General features: G+C 37.8%; 1 protein-coding gene across 1 annotated transcript in view; it reads left to right on the forward strand.

The window, feature by feature from the left end:
* The window catches only part of itga5 (integrin, alpha 5 (fibronectin receptor, alpha polypeptide)), a 70,619-nt gene that overhangs the window by 31,666 nt on the left and 22,605 nt on the right, over positions 1-16,348 (forward strand). The window contains exons 3-19 of the mRNA XM_053643547.1: positions 1,540-1,640; positions 2,206-2,329; positions 2,747-2,808; positions 2,891-2,936; positions 3,048-3,176; positions 3,333-3,377; positions 4,818-4,861; positions 5,035-5,088; positions 5,368-5,420; positions 5,539-5,747; positions 5,875-6,075; positions 6,169-6,214; positions 6,299-6,412; positions 10,637-10,692; positions 11,842-11,993; positions 12,191-12,328; positions 16,198-16,265. Coding sequence (XP_053499522.1) covers positions 1,540-1,640; positions 2,206-2,329; positions 2,747-2,808; positions 2,891-2,936; positions 3,048-3,176; positions 3,333-3,377; positions 4,818-4,861; positions 5,035-5,088; positions 5,368-5,420; positions 5,539-5,747; positions 5,875-6,075; positions 6,169-6,214; positions 6,299-6,412; positions 10,637-10,692; positions 11,842-11,993; positions 12,191-12,328; positions 16,198-16,265 — 1,642 coding nt within the window. The remainder of the gene's footprint in view (positions 1-1,539; positions 1,641-2,205; positions 2,330-2,746; positions 2,809-2,890; positions 2,937-3,047; positions 3,177-3,332; positions 3,378-4,817; positions 4,862-5,034; positions 5,089-5,367; positions 5,421-5,538; positions 5,748-5,874; positions 6,076-6,168; positions 6,215-6,298; positions 6,413-10,636; positions 10,693-11,841; positions 11,994-12,190; positions 12,329-16,197; positions 16,266-16,348) is intronic.

The following is a 16,348-nucleotide window of genomic DNA, read 5'->3' on the forward strand; positions in this document are numbered from 1 at the left end:
ACGACTTCAAGAGCAGAAATATAGAGAAACTTTTGTGGATCATCTCTGTATTTCTTGTTTGGCCAAACACGATGCAAACCTCTCATCAGTGGTAAGAATCTGAAGGCCAGATTGGAATTCACAAAGAAATACAGAGATGATCTACAAAAGTACTTTGACCCAAGATTAACCTCTACCAAAGTTATGGAAAGGCCAAAGTGTGGAGACAGAAAGTACCTACTCATAATTCAAAACATATAAGCTCATCTGTCATGACGGAGGTAGAGTCATGGCTTTCGCTTGCATGGCTGCTTCTGGAACAGGCTCACTAACCTTTATTGATGCACCTCATGATGGTAGCAGCAGAATGAATTCAGAAGTCAAAGATGCATTCTGTCTACTAATTTAGAGAGAAATGCATCTAATTAGGAGGAATTTCATTATGCATCAAGACAGTGACCAAAAATACACTCCCAACATAGAAAAGGACTTCATCAGGGGAAAAAAGTGGAAGGTTCTAGACTGGCCTAGTTAATAACCAGATCAACCCAACTGAGCATGCATTTCACCTCCTGAAGAAGAGACTGAAGGGAGAATTGGTCATGTAGTTCTGATGCTTTTAGAGGGGAGTGTGTGTGTGTGTGTGGGGGGGGGGGGGGGTGTGTGTGTGTGTGTGTGTGTGTGTGTCCTATTAATCAGTCCCTGAGACTTTAACAGAGGCAGGCCCTTTTCCTTTCTACTTGGCAGTGAGAGAGACCTAATAAGTGACTATATATGGCCAACATATCCTGTGATGGCATTAAAAAGTGATCTAGATGGTTTAATAGAGTGGTAGAGGTTTTGATGGATGTAGAAGAAGAGGAATGTTTTAGAGAGATATAATAGGGGATTGAGAGAACGAGAGGGACAGAGACTAAGACAAGTTAAGGAGTGCAGAAGCATGTGATGAATACCATATTTTACTTGGACCAAGGTTCTTTTTTGTTCCGTTAGGTTGGGTCCAGGCCCCCATCACTTGAAGAGATGAAAATGGATGATATTGCTGCCGTATGCTCTTTCCCCTGTTCCCCTCTTTCTCACACTCATCTTTTCACAATACCACTGGTCCTGTTGCATCATGCTTGTCAAGTTATGGTGTAACTGGAGAAATATTTGTGGCAAATTGCAATATGAAAAGCTACAAAAAGGCAATTGTGTCTTTTGGCCAGTTATTTGCCATTGTATTTGCAACAAGCCTTTGGAAGTTTAATAGAATCTGTCTACTAAGCCCTTGTCAAATTCTCACACTGTGGTCAGGATAAATTTTATTATGGTTATCTCAGTTACAAGGTCATGCTCTTTGGCTTGTCAACACAATTTGGTCTTTTCCTTGAATAACATTTTGGGTAAATACATGCCCATATGTCTTCCTGTTCCTGTTCAGTCTATTTCTGCAGCATTAATCTCATATGGTCATCCATCAGGTGTCAAAAGAGTTTAAACCTGAACTGAATATACATGTACTTGTAATGTGAGGCAGAGTTTTAAATTGTGCTCCTTTCTCCCTCACAACCTTTATAGGTGATCTTAATGTGAGCATCAATAATGTTGAAACTCAAGCTGAGTTCAAGTCCCACCAGTGGTTTGGAGCAACTGTACGTGCACATGAAGACTCTGTCTTGGTAAGAAATTCTGTTGAATTTTGGCTCTTTTTTTCTCCTGCCATAATTTTAAAGTAACCGTTTCCTTGCTGATGAAATTATGCTGTTTAGAGTATTCTGGTATGCACAACAAGAAACTAATGCATTTTTTATGCTTCAATACTGTGTATTGTAACTTTCAGTCTGTTCAGTTCCTCATTTCTGTTCATCAAAATACAAAATTATTTTTTTAATAAGCTTCATTGATTTAAGATTTTATATATATATATATATATATATATATATATATATATATATATATATATATATATATATAAATATAAATAATATGCATGTATGGTCATTTTGTTATGGATTAAACAAACCTTGTGTTTTTTTTTTTTTTTTTTTTTTTTTTTGAAGCTTGTGAATAATGGTTCAGTTTGTTTATGACCATGAGAGACTTATGTGAACCATGACTTGGTTCCTATGTCATGGTTATTTTGCATCATTTGTCTGTTGCAATGACCTTTTTCAGGATTGTTCCCGGGCTCAGCTGTGTGTGGTTTTATGTAACGAAGCTCTAATCTCCATCCTTGTAACTTAGGCTTGTGCCCCTCTCTACTCTTGGAGAACCCAACAAGACATGCCTGAGTCAGATGTCACCGGCTCCTGCTACCTGTCCATTAAAAACTTCACCAAATTTGTGGAGTATGCTCCCTGCCGCACAGGTATATCACTTACTACATCTAAATATTACTACATTTATAGTTATGAGATTTTTTGCTTTTTAATTTTTTTTTTTGTTTTGTTTTGGCATATAGTTAGATGTAATGTTGTGTAATGTCTGAGAGACAAGCTAGTTCCTTTTAAATAAACTTTTAAATAGATGCTACAATATATTAACATCTGAGACGACTTCCATATATTACTCCTAAAAATAACTTCACCACATCAACTATTATTATTCTTGTTTCAAAAACACATTTTTAAAAATTCGCTTATTAGTCATGAATTATGTGCCGCATCCACCATAATCTGAGCCTTGCTGTTATATAAAACGAATCCACCACTTCTGACCAAGCAGGGAATTAAATCACTCTGTATTGTGATCTTAGTTTCAAACTTATATAATTGATGTGTTCCAGAATTCCATGGAATGAAGGGCCAGGGTTACTGTCAAGGTGGATTCAGTGCTGATTTCACCAAGGTCAGTAGTTTGAATCCATTTAACTGTTTGTGCTTTCAATACATCTTTGTTCAACTATTTTTTAACTACTGTTGAAATACAGGATGGGAAGGTAGTACTTGGAGGACCAGGCAGCTATTTTTGGCAAGGTAAGGCTAGCAGATACACAGATGTTAAGTGATAGTATCACCAAACTACTGATGCTTTTCTGAATAAAGCAACTTTTGAGAATTGAATGTGAAAGTCTGTTTCCTTCTCAGGACAACTTATCTCTGCTGTGAAGGAGGAAATCATCAAGGCCTACTACCCAGGCTATTTCCTCACATCAGTGGCAGGCCAGATTCAGACCAAGCAGAAAAAAGAGATCAACTTTGATGACAGCTACATGGGTAAGGTTTTCCAGACCTTCCCCCATACATGTATAATACACAAAAATGTCATGTGCATTTGTTAGTGTAGTAAAACAAAATGATCAATGAACACCTTGATCTACTTCTACTTGATCTACATGCTCTATAATGCTTTTAATGTGATGTGATTTTTAGGTTACTCTGTTGCAGTAGGAGAATTTAATGGAGATGATGATGAAGGTAAGGAATGTAACCATTCAGCTGATTTTCTAATGTGGCCGTTCATTGCCAAGGGCATGTGATTTTGTTTTCCATCACATATCACCACCCGTGAAAGTAGGAGGAGCTCTCTGGAGGTTATTAGGTGATGACTAGCCAAATCAAAGTCTTTTATCATTGTTGTGCCATGACTTCAATATGAAGATAAGAGAAGCAAAGTGTTGTAGAGTGAAGTAAAAAGAAGAATAAACTGGAATGAGGTAAAGCTTTGCCAGCAGCTAATATTAACATACCCTATGTTATCAAAATAGTTATACTTGGCATATATTGCAACTATTTATAAGCATCAAGTGATTAGAATCACTGCAGACAGCTATTCAATTCAATTTTATTTTATTTTATTTTATTTGTATAGCGCTTTTTTACAATAGACATTGTCTCAAAACAGCTTTACAGAAATATATATGAACACTTATTTTTATTTATATATATATATATATATATATATATATATATATATATATATATATATATATATATATATATATATATATATATATATATATATATATATATTACAGATATTAAAAGTGCGAATTTATCCCAATTATGTGAGACGGTGGTGACGGGGGCAAGGAAAGCTAGCTATTTGAGAACACAAAACGTTAGATGCACTTACCTCATTCTGGTTCTTTTACTCCACAGCTCTTCTCTGACTGTGATTAGCTAAGTGCTGAGTTCACCCTCAAAGCATCTACCTTCCTCTGGGAATCCCAGAGGATTCACCGTTCACATATATTACATTAAATCTGTATTTTTGGAATTTGAATTTTTGGGATTTGCATGAAGCGTTCTGAAAATTTTTTAATCTGAACTCTTACCCCTAGAAAGTTCAAAGAAAGAATAGATAAACATGAAGTGAGGAAGTGATTCAAGCTATAACAATTTTGTAGTGAGTTTTTAGGACCAGTGTATCCCAGTACAGGGGAAAGAAGGGTAACCAAATTCTGCACAGGTACCTGGGTAACGCCGTGACATGCAGGATCAAAGTTACTTTGCTAATCTATACACTGCTGTCTAGTGTACAAGTGTAAATTTCAAAGCTGTAATTTCAGAAATCTGGGTACTTTTCTTTTTAATGGTTGATGCTATTGAGCAAAACACTTTCAGAACAACTGCACAAGTTGTGCCATCAACATGCTGTCCTCTCATCTCAACTCCCCAAATTACAAAAGAATCACAATAAAAGCTCACAGTATTGAAATAACCAAAGGATAGCATACCAGGAACATATTTTTAGCTTTATAGTCTGCCCCAAAACCTCAATTTATGCTTATAAAATTGTGCATAAATGTAAAACATATCTGATTATGCAAGTCTCTTTGTCTCTTTATCTCAAGTCTCTTTGTCTTCATGATTAAATTTTTCCTTGTCCTCTTCTGTCTGCTCTCTGTTTCTCAGACTTTGTGACAGGGGTTCCCAGAGGTGTACTTCTGCATGGCCAGGTAACATGTCAGGATTGCTTTTTGATGGCTTGAATTTTTTACATGATGCCTTTTTGGTGAAAGTAACCCTGATTGTAGAACATAATCTCTGGACTAATTTAGGTCTTGTCAGTTATATAAAAAGTGCATATCATACTAAAATGAAGTGTTTTAAACGTTTGTTTTCTGCTCAGGTGTCTATCCTTAATGGCTCTTTGGAGACCATGAAAACCTTTATTGGTGAACAGGTAGGTCATAACTTGGTCACATCTTGACAGCTTTTACTATATGCTGACTATGACCAACTTTAATATATGTTTGTAATCATTAGATAATGACGTCTTGATGTTTGGGTTGTATTGGACTCAATACCTTTAGTAGTTCATTACTGTCATTTTCAGAAAATTGGGAATTTAAATAATCTTAAATTATTCTGGGTTGTTATTCTAGATTGTGAATAAAGTGTTGAAATTTTGGTAGGTGAACAGTTTGTGTGTGCATTAGTAATGTGCTCAAATCTCCTACAGATGGGCTCCTACTTTGGCTATGCTGTGGCTGCTACAGACATCAACAATGATGGGTTAGTGATTTTAACACTACACATGCCATATATGTTTGCTTGTATTTGCATTTTACTGTATGTGTATTAATGTGTGTATTGATTGCTCTTTATTTCCACTTTATCTTCTCACTTCCAGACTTACAGACTTGTTGGTTGGTGCTCCCATGTTCATGGTGCGTGACTCAGATGGGAGGTTGGAGGAATTAGGGCGAGTATACGTGTATCTACAGACGGGTCCACTGGAGCTTGCACCACGTCTACCTCACCTCACCGGAACGCAAATTTTTAGTCGGTTCGGCAGCTCGATCACACCGCTGGGAGATCTCAACCAGGATGGCTTTAATGGTAAGTAGCTTTGTTCTTTGTTCCTGTCGGTCGCCTGTCTTTTCTCCAACAATTCTTATAAATATGGAATGTCCTTCAACATTCCTACATTTCATTTGTAATATGTTCTCTACCTCTGATCCACTAGACATTGCTATCAGTAGTCCATTTGGTGGGAAAGATGAACAAGGATTGGTCTTCATCTATAACGGTTATGCTAAGGGACTCAGGGAAAAGCCCTCTCAAGTGATTGCTGGTCAGTGGTCATCAGCTGCCCCTCCTGCTCCTCCTGTCAGTTTTGGCTATACCATGAAAGGAGGAAAAGACTTGGATCACAATGGCTACCCAGGTGAGAGCTGGATTAATTACCATGTTTCACCTTGATGGTGATCTAAACTCAAACGATGCAAGTACATTCTGGAGTCTTGTCTTTTCAATATAGATCTCATTGTGGGAGCTTTTGGAGCTGACAAGGCCGTTCTTTACAGGTGAGCCAGGTATCATGTTTTGTTCAGTCATATTAAAGTCTGTGCACATTATAGACAAATAAAATGACGTTTTCCATTCTGCAGATCTCGCCCAATCGTTAACACGAGTGCCACCTTAATTGTGTACCCAACAATGATTAATCCTGAGGAGAAGACCTGCACCATCAGCAGTGGAAACCAAACCACACATGTTTCTTGGTATGTGTTACTTTTCTAATTGAACTTTTTACTACTATAAGAGTCATGTGAAATAATAAGTACACCCCATGGAAATTGTTGGCTTTTTTGACATGTTTGGACAAGCAAACATTTGATCGTCTTTGAAACAGTACCTATTAATAAAGTTCATATACATGAACAAACCCAGAAGGAAAATTTGCTTGATCAGTCATTTATTCAAAAATAACTTCTTGAAGGCGTTTTGCATAGTTGTCCATCAGGCTTACTGGAATTTTTGACCACTCTTCCATGCAATGTTCTTTCAGTTGCAAGAGGGTTTTCTTGCATGTACTGCCCTTTTCAAATCCCCCCCACAACATTTCAATGGAATTCCAATCCGGGCTTTGACTAGGCCATTCCATAACCCTCCATTTATTCTTTTTGAGCCATTCCTTGGTGTATTCCTTGCTAGTGTGCTTAGGATCATTATCCTGTTGAAAGGTCCACATTTTGTTCATTGTAGAAGCATGCACTTTGACACGAACAGTTACAAGATGCTGTCATTAAATTTTGGGGTTCTTGGAGACTTCTTTTTGCATCAGACGGTCTGCACTTGGACTGTATTTGCTGGGATGGCCAGCACTGGACAAATTGGCAGTCATTTGAAATCTGCACCATTTGTAGATTATTTTCCTTACAGTGGAATGATGTATTTCAAATAGTTTGGAGATTTTTTTAAATCCCTTGACAGACTCATAGACATCCACAACTTTTTTTTTTCTGAAGGCCTTACAGAGCTCTTTAGATCTTGGCATGATGACACCACACACCTCAATGACAAAGGGAAAACCAGACAGTAGATATGAGAGGGGTATAAATAAGACCGGTGCCACCTGCACCCCCTAACCAGGTTCTGATAACTGGCACCCAATCTTGAACACCTGACTCTAATTTTATGGATTTAAAGGTGTGATAAATGTAGGGGTGTACTTACTTGTTCCATGTGACTGATCTGTTTGTTTTTTGTTAATTTAAATTGTGAAAATTACTACAAAATGTAAATTTTGTCATTTGATAGTCACCTTTGTTAATAGGCACTGTTTCAAAGAGGATTAAATGTTTGCTTGTCCAAATATGTAAAATAAATAAATAAATTTCCATGGGGTGTACTTATTTTTTCACATGACTGGTATATGTGGTAAAAGGATTGGAACAGTGAGGCCAATTCTTTTGTTTTTGCTATACACTGTGAGATGATAGACCAGAATTTCAGCCTGCATTCCCTGATATTTACATCTAGATGTGTTAAACAACTTGGCACATGGCACCTTTGGTAGCAGACCACCCAGTCTTTAGGTGAGCAAAATTATTGGAACAGATAGTCTTAAATAACACTTAATATTTGGTTGAATATCTGTTGCTTGCAATACCTGCATCAAGTCGGTGTCCCACAAACATCACCAAACTGTTGCATTTTTCTTTTGTGATGCGTTTACAGGCTTCACTGCAGCTTCTTTCAGCTGTTGGTTTTGGGAGGGGGGGTTTCTCCCTTCAGTCTCCTCTTCAGGAGGTGAAATGCATGCTCAATTGGGTCTGGTGATTGACTTGGCCAGTCTAAAACCGTGTACCTTTTTCCCCTGATGAAGTCCTTTTTTGTGTGGCAGTGTGCTTGGGTCATTGTCTTGCTGCACAAAGAAGTTTCTCTAAATTAGATTGGATGCATTTCTCTGTAAATTGGCAGACCAAATATTTCCGTAGAGTTCTGTATTCGTCCTGCTGTTACGATCATGAGTTACATCATCAGATAAAGATTAATGAGACCATTTCGGAAGCAGCCATGCAAGCCCAAGCCATGACACTACCTCCACGCTGGACTGATGCGCTTGTATGTTTTTGATCATGTTCAGATCCTTTCTTTCTCTGCACTTTAGAAATTTGATCACTTTGGAAGAAGTTAGTCTTGATTCTAGGACCTTTGTGTCTCATCTCTCTATTTCTTTGCAAATTCCACTCTCACCTTCCAGTTCTTACTGCTGATGAGTGGTTTGCATCGTGTGGTATGGCCTCTATATTTCTGCTCTTGAAGTCTTCTTCGAATGGTGGCTTGTGATACCTTCACCCCTGCCCTGTGGAGGTTGTTGATGTCACTGACTTATTTATGTTTTTTCTTTAGTCAGTCTTGTGCAATGGCTCAGATAATTTTTTCCCTCTTTTCTCAATTTCAAAATGACTTGTTTTTCTCCCATAGACGGCTCTCTGTTCTTCATGTTGGTTTATCCTTTTAACAACAAATGCAGTCTTCACAGGTGAAACCTAGGGTTCAAACCAAGAGTAGACTTATCAATTAAGCAGCTTTTAGATTTAAAAAAAAATTTGAGGACGCTTAAGTACATTGTTTAATTTAATTTTTTGTAGAGAGTCGCTTCAAAAGGAGCAGGAAAAATCCCATTCTAATATACTTAACTTTTGCAGTACAGCAAAAAGAGAAATACTGCGGGAGTGACTGCTTTCTGGCGGCACTGTGCATCTCCTTCAGTCTTCTATGCTTTTATTTTTATTTTATTCATTCTCATATGTCACATACATGCCTTTTTACATTCATTTGCCTTAAGGTGCTCCGCAAAAACACTTACGCTCTGCACCTAAGCCTTTCTATGGTAGGGGAAATCCCCGTGTTGTGTTTTTATTGTTGTCACCTGAGGTTAGTTTTTTGTTTTGTTCGTAGATGTTGGTGAGGACCCCCCCAATTGTTACTTGGGCCCTGATAAATTAAATCATAGAAGATTGAAGGAGGGTGTACTTTCTTTTTCCCCATTACTGTACATATAGAGATATACACTTGAAGAACTACAGGCTTTCCTGAATGAAAATGTGTTTCTGTTTTGTATGAATCACAGACATTTTAACAGATTTTGTTATAGGCCGTTTTTTTTTTCTTTTCTCCATCGTAAAAACAAAGGTTTCTCATTGTGCCACACATAACTTATGTAAATTTAAAGTTTTCAAAAAGTATATATTCTGGTATGTATGTCTAGAAACTAAACCTGACACAGTATCAGTATTAATCCAGGCCAAAGAACAATAATGTTACTGTGGAGAACCATGAAGGTGGTGTATTTAAAGGCATTTAGAGGAACAGTCTGCCTTTGTAAGTGAGGGTGGACACGTTGTGGAATCATGGAAGCAGGATTGTTAAGCTGACACCATTAGCATTCGGCATAGATTTGACTTAAAGCAATGCCTCACGAGGCAGATGACGAGCAGGATGGTGTCGAAATGCACCAACCCCCCTTTTTCCATTTCCTGTGTCAGTATTTAGAAATGTGCATCCTGAATTTCCTTCATCAGCTGAAGGAGAGGAAACTGCTCTGGGGTACAAAGTTGCGTCTGTGCTCAGGTTTCTGCCCTTCCACTTGTCTGATTCATACAGGAAAAAGTGTGTATACACATGTCTTGATTACAGCTTGTTGCCTGGTAATGGTGAGGCTGTGGTGGGGGAGGAGTGGGGAACTGAAAGAGAGAGAGAGAGAGAGAGGAGAACTGACAGTGACTTTGAATGAAATATTGTTTAGTGGTGGAACACAGCTGGAAAACATCAGGGCACGCCAAGCTGCATATGGGTGTAAGAGCGCACATACGTACACACGTGATGCAAAGCGCAAACATGCTTAGGAGTACACATGGGAATGCACTCCTATTTATTGCAGCCCAGGTCAGGAGAGGTCTGGACTTTGCTGGGCATTTCTTACTGTTCTCTCACGTTTTAGCTCTCATTTATGGATTTGTCCTTTTTGGCCTCACTTTTTGCTCTCCTATGTTCAGTTCTTCAGACTTCTTTATAATTCCCTTTTTCTCTGTTTTTGTATTATTACCTTTTTTTTTTTTTTTTTTTTTTTTTTAAACTCATTCATGCCAAAGTTGATGTGGAAGTTACCTTATAATGCCCTTATAATATCATGCTAAAATACTCTCTCGGTCAAGAGACTCTCTTGTCTCTTGGCCTTCTGGAATTATTCACTGAAGAAAGAGATGTTTTTCTAGAAGAGAATTGTCTTGGCCCACTCCTACTTAATCACTCAGCAGCAGTGTTCTCTTTGCCAGATGTTGATTTATGAAACATTAAAACCTTAAGAACAGTCTCTGTACGATGAGAAAGTAAATGGGCAACACATTATACAATGTGACTTGATTAGTGCACGTAAATGTAAGGGTGTGTTGCCATCTACATGGCTCTCATGTCTTCATCTGCTTTTCTTCCTGCAGTGTCAACTTGAGCTTCTGCCTTTCAGCCAATGGGAAGCACCTTCCAGAAAATCTAGGTGAGCCAGCAGACCACATCTGCATCCTATTATTCACATGTAGCAGTGCTTTGCAAACGTAGCTATATATAAAATCTCTCTAGTTAGCACTTTGAAGGGATTTTTCCCTTTATTTTTCCACATCACACTTGACGGCAACTGACAGCCACGTTGCATCCTCACTTAATGTGTCCTGATTACCTGCTTATATTATTGCTTAACCCTGTTTCATAGTTTTCATTACATGATTTTATATTTGGTCATATTTGGTATATTTCACAGGTGGACAAATAATACTTTTATTAACTAGCCCACTGGGAAAGTGAGACCTCCAGTGTGCTGCCCAGACCCATGTTTTGGTTTCCCTGCAACCTAATTGATGAGGATGTAAAGTGGTAGATAACATAATATAACATATGGCCAACTCTAGTTAGTAAGGTAATTACATTAATACAGAGTAAGGGGAAGGAATGAGTATAGGATCATGTAAGACATGTTTACACGCGTAACAGAAAGTCCGTAAGATGTCCAACGTTTTGCCTACGAGATATGGTGTGCTGTCCTGATGTTCCTAGTAAAAGGTTATTCAGTCTGGCTAGCCTCTTTATTTTCTTTTGATATGTTTCATCGTGAGTTTAGTGCATGTACTAAGCAGGAGAGTTATAAGACGGCGTTGTACTCTATTTTATTTTGCCCAGTTTCATCAGTATTTCTATATAACTGCATTTTTCATCCATCTAGTAAATACAATACATAAATCATTCTACCATCAAACAGATTGCTCCTCGGCCATGTGTAGTGTAGTGTAGTGTCCCACCACCATGAAGCTCATTACGTTTAAGTAGGCACAACAAATGGAAAATTAGTTTTGAAAAAGTCAATGTCAATTTCCAATTGTTTTTTTGTCTGTCCACTCCTGCCTTTAAATGTCATTAACCTGTACTTCACTTCCACTTGTAATAGACAAGAAAAGGTTAATATCATGTGTAGAAATATCTCGCATACCATTGTGCTTCAGTACAAGTGTATGATATGACTTTAAAACTACTGAAAGCACTGGAAGTGTCGGTGAGACTTTGTCTCTCTGCATTTTTGGATGGAAACACTTTTTCCAAATGACCATGATTAATGTTTTACTGTGAAGCATCATTGTGTGTGTGTGTGTTGTAGTGTTTAATGTAGAAGTGCAGCTGGACCAGCAGAAGCAGAAGGGAGCTGTTCATAGGGCTTTGTTTTTGGACACCCAGCAGGCCAGCCTGCAGAGGAAACTAAAGGTGCCAAATGAAGCCAAGGTCTGCCACGAGACGAAAATCTACCTGAGGGTGAGTAAAAATATCAACAGAATTCTGTAAAAAAAAAAAAAAAAAAAAAAAAAAATTCAGATAAAGTGAAGTAAAGCCACTAGCTCATCATATATAATCTGGCTAAGCTTAAGAAATGCAGTCATTATCTTTCTTAGATCGGTTCTCATTTTTGAGATTATATCTACACCTGTTTGTTTTCCTCTGATTGGGCTCAGGATGAAAAGGAATTTCGGGATAAGCTCTCCTCCATCTTTATCGCTCTCAACTTCAGTCTGGATGCACAGGCTCCTGCAGACAGACACGGCCTCTGGCCGATCCTGAATTACCAGACGACTGAGCTAATTGAGCAGAAGGTATAAACATTAATTCAAACATTGTATGTTTGAAGAAGGGGTTTTTGCATTTGCTTGAAATGTTATACCATTAATTTTGTATTGTATAGATAATTTTAAAGATAATGGTGTCAAAGAAAGTGTGATGGTGCTACTGAAGGTGAAAAGCAATTCTCTTATGTTTATAGAAGTATTCCTAACCAAATAATCTAGTACTATCACTGCAGTTTTTCATATCACTGCTCCTCTAGTTTAAATATGGGTCTATACTGAATGAGTGGGCAGATCTTGCTTTTGGGTCTGCCCAGTTCTCCCCTTTTCCCTCTTTTACTCCATTTTTCCTATCGTCCAAATTTTCAAAACATACATCTGGGAAGTGCTCCAAAGAATCTGGAAAGAAAATGTAATGCATATTCACCAGGGAGAGATTTTCGTTATCCCAGCAGGAGTAGTTCACGGGAATGATGTGGACTGGTCCGTTAGTCATAGGTTTTTGGGTGTGGATATCGTAGCCCATTTGGCATCTGGTTGGATTTTGTATTTGTCCCTAGTCAGAACTATACCACTGTAAGCCCAAGCTTTCAGCTGTCTTGTACACCACTTGGACACCAGTCAGAGAAACATACTTACAGTTTCAAGAGCAAATTTCCTTTCTTGCTTTTCTTCCTTGCTGAAACTGGCTTTCATTAAAAGTGAAATGTGTTGTGTGCATTCTGTACTTGGCATTGAACTGGAAATTATATTCCCAGTATCTATTCCCAGTAAGATCATAAACCTTCTTTTACAAGTTGTTGCGTTCCATATGTGAATTTAGTGTTAAATAAATAGAAAGAGAATGAAGGCAATGTTAACAGGACTAGAGTGACTTTAGTGGGACCTGTGTGCAGGTGTAGCTATGTATTTAGGTCCATTCTGACCATATGCTTTAAGAGTGAGAGTGTTAGTGTGTCTCAAAACTCTCTTCCTGATAATTTGCTCCACATGGACCATAGTGGAGTAATGAATTCATGAAACTCTGCTCTCTACACAGGCAGTCCCCAGAGCCCATGAAGTATTCCTCTACTACAGTCACACGATGGCTCAAAATCTTATTTGCTTTGTTTGTTTAGAAAATCAGTTTGAGTCCTAGTAGATTATTCATCCCATGTTCCTGGTTATCCCTTGTGTGAATATATTGAAAATATTATAGCAGAGAGTTGTTTTCTTTTTCTTCTCAGTGTAAGCTGTGACCTTTGCATTCGCTCCTGCTTAATGTGTGAGTCTTTCTATTTCCACCTTATTACTTGTACATAGTTGAAATAGCTGAAACAGGAGAACCAAACGCTTGCTTTAATTGTGCCATTTGCTGTACATTGTAAAACTCATGCAAGGTTTTTGTTTGTTTGTTTGTTTTTGTTTTGGGCTGTAGGACTGTCATTTACACCCAACAGTAGTGTTGCTTATTGGTTAATTTGTTCCCATTGAATGTTGATCAGCTTTTTGTTGATTATATATTTTATAATGTTTGTTTGCCTTTTATTTGGTTGCATGTCATTGCAATCATTGTTTAGTGGCTGGATTAATGTTGTAACATTTTCCTTTTCCCCTTCCTTGAGAGGTTGAGCTCAGGCCAGCATACAGCTTTGAGTTGTGCAGCAAGCAGCCTCCCTCCATGGCTTTAATTAGAGCTCAGTGAGGTCTGATTACAGGGAGGGTGCTGCACTCTTTCTAATCTCCCTCTTCTATTTCTTATCCATATCGTCATCCACATACATGCAGGACTTGCAGCATCATGCTGAAGCAATTAGCCATCATAGGGCTCTCTCTCTCTTTACACACGTAGAGTCGATACAAAAGGTTAATTAATTACAAACCCCCACCCCCCCACCCCCTTTCTGCATATGAATAAGGCATGTATGTATGTGTGTGTGTGTCTGTGGTGCTTTTTATAGCAGCAGGCTCTGATGTGTTTTGTGTTGCTTGTATGATGGTGATTCTCTGTATGGTCCTGCAGGTGCTTGCCTCTTAAATCACACACTAGGCAGGAATACATGTGTCCTTTATATGCGGTAATGCACATCAGGTCCATAAGTATTTGGACAGTGAAACAATTTTCATAATTTTGCCTTTGTACACAACTACAAGGGATTTAAAGCGATCAAGATGTGATTGAATTTAGTCTTTCAGCTTTAATTCAAAGGGCTTACCAAAAATATTAACCATTTAGGAATTACAGCTGTTTGTTTAAAAAAAAAAAAAAAAAACCCATTTCCTATGCTCAAAAGTAATCGGACAAACTAACAATCATAAATATTACGATTATTTTTAATAATTGGATGCATATGCTTTGCAGTCAATGACTGCCTGAAATCTCGAACCCATGGACATCACTTGAGATGCTATCAGTTTTGCAGTATTTGACTGAATCTGAGTAGAAAGTACAGCTCTACACACTACAGAAGTCATCCTGCTACTTCAGCAGTCACATCATCAATAAACACCAGTGACTCAGTTCCATTGGCAGTCATATATGCCCAATGCCATAAATACTGCTTCACCATGTTTGACAGACGATGTGGTATGTATTGGAACATGAGCTGTTCCTTTCCTTCTCCATATTCTTCTCTTCCCATCATTCTGGTACAAGTTCTTCTTGCATCAGATCTGGTGAGGCATTTTGTAAGAGGTTCTTTTTTTATATACACACACACACACACACACACATATATTTCAAAAAAGTCTACTCTGGCCTTTCTGTTCTTAAGTGTTACTAGTGGTTTGAATCTTGAGGTAAACTGTCTGTATTTACATTCATGTAGGCGTCTTGTTGATTGTAGATTGCATACCTCTTCCAGCGTGTTCTTGACTTGGCTAGATGTTGCGAAGAGGTTTTTCTTCAACATCTTGATATTCCAGGCCTTTTGGTGTTGCTGAGCTCGCTAGTGCATTCCTTCTTTTTAAGAATATACCAAATTGTTGATTTGGCCACTCCTAAAGTTTGTCTGTTTTGTTTTTTCAGCCTAATGATGGCCTCCTTCGCTTACATTGACGCTTCTTTTGACAGCATATTGAGAGTTCTCATGAACACTACCAAATACAAATTCAACACTTGGAATCAACTTCAGACTTTTTATCTCCTTAATTTGTCATTTGTCAATAACGAGGAAATGGACAACACCTGACCATGAAACTGCTTCAGTCAATTGTGCAATTACTTTTGAGCCTGTGAAAATGGATGGACTCCATTTATTATTATTTCTTTTTAAATAAACAAAGATTGTAATTCCTAAATGGTTAATGCAATATTTTTGTTAAACCCCTTGAATTAAAGCTGAAAGTCACATCTTGATTGCTTCATTTCAGCTCCATTGTGGTGGTGTACATAGGCAAAATTACGAAAAGTGACATTGTGTCACTGTCCAAATACTTATGGACTTGACTGTATGTCTCCTCTCCATTTAAAACCTTCTGATTCCTACCATTATGAGTGCACACATGCCACATGGTTGCATACATACCAAATTTTCCTTTTGGTGATCAATAAAGCTCGCTCGCTCTCTCTCTCTCTCTCTCTCTCTCTCTATCTCTCTCTATGTATATATAATATACATTTATTCTTCATCTTTCTCTGTGTGATTTGTTGTGGTTAGGTATTAAGAATGCATAAGACTGTCATTGATATTATAACAGAACAGTTATAATGTTTTGATTTGAATATTCACACCTTATTATGCTAGAGTGCTGTAGCTTTCTTTAGCTCAGGACAAAAAGTTTATTACCAGTTTAAAGGTAATTAAAATTCTCCTGTCATATCTGCTTTAAAGACATTTTCCTCCAGAGGCAGTACTGCATCAGAATTATAATTTTTATTTTGTTATTTACACTTTTTGTTTGTCATTTTGATTTTCCAGGCCCAAATTTTACTGGACTGTGGAGAAGACAACGTCTGTGTCCCAGACCTGAAACTTTCTGTAAATGGGTAGGTCATTTAGCAAAGGAAGCACACATTCTGCATGCACTGTTGAATACTTGATTCAGTGCATGATTCAGACCTTGTATTTA

This window comes from Ictalurus furcatus, chromosome 15 (genome assembly GCF_023375685.1).
Source record: "Ictalurus furcatus strain D&B chromosome 15, Billie_1.0, whole genome shotgun sequence".
In the NCBI taxonomy this organism is placed as follows: domain Eukaryota; kingdom Metazoa; phylum Chordata; class Actinopteri; order Siluriformes; family Ictaluridae; genus Ictalurus; species Ictalurus furcatus.